This window comes from Nicotiana attenuata, unplaced genomic scaffold, assembly GCF_001879085.1.
Source record: "Nicotiana attenuata strain UT unplaced genomic scaffold, NIATTr2, whole genome shotgun sequence".
In the NCBI taxonomy this organism is placed as follows: domain Eukaryota; kingdom Viridiplantae; phylum Streptophyta; class Magnoliopsida; order Solanales; family Solanaceae; genus Nicotiana; species Nicotiana attenuata.
The window spans coordinates 8,400-12,978 of record NW_017678135.1 but is presented as its reverse complement, the minus strand read 5'-3'; the positions used below and the strand labels follow the sequence as shown (position 1 = coordinate 12,978).

The following is a 4,579-nucleotide window of genomic DNA, read 5'->3' as shown; positions in this document are numbered from 1 at the left end:
CCTTTCTCAAAGTTAAACCTTCAGTTGCCTTTGATCTCTAGTGTCAACCTCTAGTTACCAAGTTAGACAATTTAAAACACAGTTATCCAGAGCACATTGACATAATACTTCAGAGCTGAAAAAGAAAACAATCATCTTTGTCATCATAAAGCATAAGCTTCTGAAATCACTTGCTGAACATTAAATGCCCTATTTAGATGGACTGCAGCTGTACCTTTTAGGGCTCTGCTCTTTCATTATGTCTGATGCAATTTCTGAAAGATATTGCTCCCAGTCCATTGGAGGTATAGCTTGGTTGTTTGTGAAGGGATACCTTAGGCAAATAGTACAAGGGGTCAACACATGCATAAGGAAACTCTGGTGCAAATAGTTCAAATAATATGTGAAAAGCTTGGATTTAGCAGCTCAAGCTAGCAAGAAGCTAAGACAAATCAGTCCAGCCAAGGTGTTATGAGCTCAACTGTTGAACACGACAAGTCTCAAACGTCAAGACTGCCCTCCTCAGATTCCTATTGGACTTTTCCGCAATGCGAGCAGCAAATCCTTGTGGAAGTTGAAGTCCTTCCTTTTTGGCAATAAAATCCAAAACATTAACAATCTGCCGAACAAGAGATATTGTAAGAGAATTTCAGGAATGCACCAAATAATCAAAGAACATGTCAACAACATTTGCTACATGACTAACCAGGCTGTATATATACTCCGATTTAGAAAGTTTAAATGATTTACAAGACTCAGAGAACTTCCTGGCGGACACACACCAACGTAAATTACGCATTAGGTCAACTAGAGTTACAGGGTCCTCAAAACCACATGTTGTATAGCCCTTCAGTTGAGGTGATTTCTAAAGTCAAATATTAATCTTAGACACGTCTTTTCCTGGACACTACAACATGTTAGTGGAATATCACTGAATCATGCCTATCCATGATTAAACAAAAACTGAAGTAGGATCAAGAAAATGATCAATTTTTCTTAAACTTTATCCAAATATAACGAAAGAGTTCAAATTGTAGAAGAAATTAAACAAACTCATGTGACGATAAGTTTACAAGTATGCTACACTTATATCCTACTACTGTATAATGCGTTGGCTAGGTAAATGTTCTCCTTAATGAGCTTACATCTATTATCTAAGGCACAAATTGGTATATAAGAGTAAAGACTGCTCAAACTATTTCAACGATGAACAAACGGCCTTTCCTCAAAAAGAGCACTTTCTGTGTCACACAATTAACCAACACAACTGAATATGGGCATTTATAGTCCACCTCGTCTAAACAAGTGCAGCAGGCCACTTCACTTGGAACCCATTTTGGTGAGTCAATGTATGTCATTACTGAAAAACTCTCCACCATTAAATGGGTCCTGGAGGAAAGACCAGACAAACACACTAGTCTAAAGCAAGCCTGAGCCTAGAAGATGCAGGCAATTGTTATACAGAACACACTTCCACTCCTCACTTTGTAGTAAGAATGCAGGAAAAAAAGGGAAAAGAGAAGAAGACATAGTAGTCATATCAACTGCGGGACAACTGAATTTCACTGACCTCTTCCTCCATTGGCGCATTTATTCTCACATTAAGGCATCGTGAGCGGACTGCTTCTGTAACCTTTGAAGAACTGTTGGAGCATAGAATTAGGCGGCACGAGGCACTGTACTTCTCCATTGTTCTTCGAAGTGAATGTTGTGCTTCTCTTGAGAGCTTGTCAACTTCATTTAGCACTAATACTAACATTTACCAAAATGAAACATTATCAGCTAGGTAGCTAATATAAGTAATACACAAATTACAAGTAATACGGCTTATCTACATAATGCTGCTGGTAAACAACTCAAACTCGAGAAAATAATATCTCACAGTTGATAAAACATTTCAGTATCTTTTTTAATTCCCCAACTATTATTTCTTACCTAAACTAATTTCTAGAGAAAATCACCTTAGATTATCAGTCTTCTTCTTGCCCTGTTTCACCTTTGTCATGCTATCTCACATGAATCTTTTTTTTCCCTTCTGACAAACAACGTATAACAGATGACATGTAGTTCCCTTATTAAAAAAATGACATGTATTTCAGTTACAGTTCAAATTTGCTATACGAGAACTAATTTGGCCCACATTAAGCATCAACATATATATGTTTTTTGTAAGTTAACTGAAATTTTGTCAGGGTACTTAATAATATTTAACATAATAGTAATGAGATATTATAATGGTTCGCCACTTTGTACATGATTGCACTGCAGATTGCAGCAAATGCTATTTGTGTGCATCTCCTCTCAATAATTTGATAATAGTCAACTTTAAATGTCCATTGCTAGAATTCAGGGGAAATAATTCTTCAGAAATTTATACACAATTTTTTTTTAAAAAGAGGCAGAGAAACGAAATATTGGCCTAACAGGTGGAGAGAGTAAAACAGCTAGTGACCAAAATGGTCCCTTCATTATTGCATAAACTAAATAACATGTTTCTGAAGCTGGCTATGTACAACCAAGCATAATTTATTAGAAACTAGCATAGTAAATGAAAACATGAGCAAAGTCATATATGAAACTATCAAAACTTTTATAGCTCCCACAGAAGATACGTGCATGCAAGGCGAGGAAGACGGAGATAGGGGGACTAGCTCATATAAGAGAAATCCAATCCACAAAATATGGACAACATTGTTGTGGTAAAGGTCGTAACGCCAGAGGAATCATTACCACAAGGCATAGAGGGGGAGGTCATAAGCGTCTTTATCGTAAAATCGATTTTCAACGGAATGAAAAAGACATATATGGTAGAATCATAACCACATAATACGACCCTAATTGAAATGCATACATTTGTCTCATATACTGTGGGATGGTGAGAGGAAATATATTTTACATCCCAGAGAGGGGCTATAATTGAAGATACCATTGTTCTGGTAGAAGTTCCTATAAAAATGGGAAATGCCCTGCGTTTGAGTGTGGTTTGAACTATCAATTTATGTAATTCGAAATAAACAATTATGGTTATGACGAAACCTAGAAAAACTTGAAGGGCTATTGTCCACAGTTGCATATTAAGGACCAAAATAAATGTATAGCTATTATTAGGAACTATTTTGGTTCTTTCTTCCAATCTATTGCCTATTGTCTATTGTTTATTTTCTTCTTCTTGAGCCGAGGGTCTTTCGGAAACAGCCTTTCTACCCTCCGGGGTAGGGGTAAGGTTTGCGTACACTCTACCCTCCCCAGACCCCACTTGTGGGATTTTACTGGGTTGCTGTTGTTGTTGTATTTTGGTTCTTTTGTCCAATCAAGAAATTGAGATTTAGTTCATCAAGTGACAAAAAAACACCGAGTCTGACAATATAAATGGGCTCCATGGGAACAGCACATTCAAGAAAGAGGCAATCTGCTCAGACGGAGGCAAACAGACAATTATTTAGCAAAACTACACCTAACATCTAAGTGCCACTTGACATAAGAAACAAAGGTAAAGGTTAAATCATAGGCTGAGGTAGAGTATGACATCTTTCATCATACTCTTAAAACAAACTAACTTTTTTTAAGGAAATAATTTTTTTTAATCCCTCCCCAAGAACTCCCCAATTTGCTCCCTTGGTGACTCGAACCCGCAACCTTTGGGCTGGAGGTGAATGGTGCTTACCACTTGAGCAACCCTCTCTTGTTCACTTAAAACAAACTGAAGTTGAAGACACTATATCACCAAGTACAACCAAGGTCCAGGGTGTAGCTTTATCATCATCCCTTCAAGAGGTCCAAAGTAGAAGGCTTTGAGTGCTGCCTAAAAAAAACCAAATTCAGTAAAGAGATTATATCCATTTAGTTTATCTTCACAATGAGAAATTTGGGCTTCAGAAGAATTGGCTTTACTAGTGATCAAGAAACTCTTCTATCAATTAATTCATTACTTGGGCAAATAAGAAAATCGCTACATATATTAAACCTTTTCCCATTACTCTTTCCTTTCCCGTGTTGGCCTCTATTTAGTCTAAAAATGCAGCAGACATTAGTGCTGTCAGCCTTTTTCATTGCATCCTTGACATGGTAAGGTCTTAGGACCCTACTCCATATAAAACCACGTGAACAAAAAAACACGCCTCAAATCCCAAACAAGTTGGGTAGGCTATATGAATGCTAGCTGGCCGTGCTACTCCATTTAGGCTAATCACATGCCAATATTATGTAAATACAAATGAAAAGTATTAGGAGTTTGCAAAATAAAACCACGAGAACACAGATGAAAATAAAACACAAAAGGTGAGTCAGAACTCAGAACTTCTACAACTTCTCCCTGGATTAGAATCAAAAGATAAAGCTGTTGAATCACCTTTAAACCCCTTCTTTCCTTTAGTGTCAATTGGTCTATTCTTGGCCATTTCTTTGATTATCTCTTGAACAACGTATCTATCCTGAAATCCAGCATCACTTGGACTCAATTCCACATGGTTGGTGCTTGATAATGTTGTGAGCTCCACATCAATTGTCCTCGGACCAGCCTGAGAAGAAAAGCATAAATCAAATTAACATTGGCGAATCACCATGCTTGTTTTCAATTCCCAGAAAACGGGTATGGGTGAAT

At 37.2% G+C, this 4,579-nt stretch overlaps 1 protein-coding gene across 3 annotated transcripts in view; it reads right to left on the bottom strand.

Annotated features, from left to right (window-relative positions):
* Window positions 1-174: 174 nt before the first annotated feature.
* Window positions 175-4,579, bottom strand: part of LOC109221558 (replication factor C subunit 3-like) — an 11,534-nt gene continuing 7,129 nt past the window's right edge. For all 3 annotated transcript variants that reach the window (XM_019386033.1, XM_019386034.1, XM_019386035.1), the window contains exons 5-8: window positions 4,328-4,496; window positions 1,550-1,731; window positions 462-598; window positions 175-313 (exon numbers count right to left, since the gene is read on the bottom strand). In XM_019386033.1, the coding sequence (XP_019241578.1) occupies window positions 190-313; window positions 462-598; window positions 1,550-1,731; window positions 4,328-4,496 (612 nt within the window). In that variant the 3' untranslated portion in view covers window positions 175-189. The remainder of the gene's footprint in view (window positions 314-461; window positions 599-1,549; window positions 1,732-4,327; window positions 4,497-4,579) is intronic.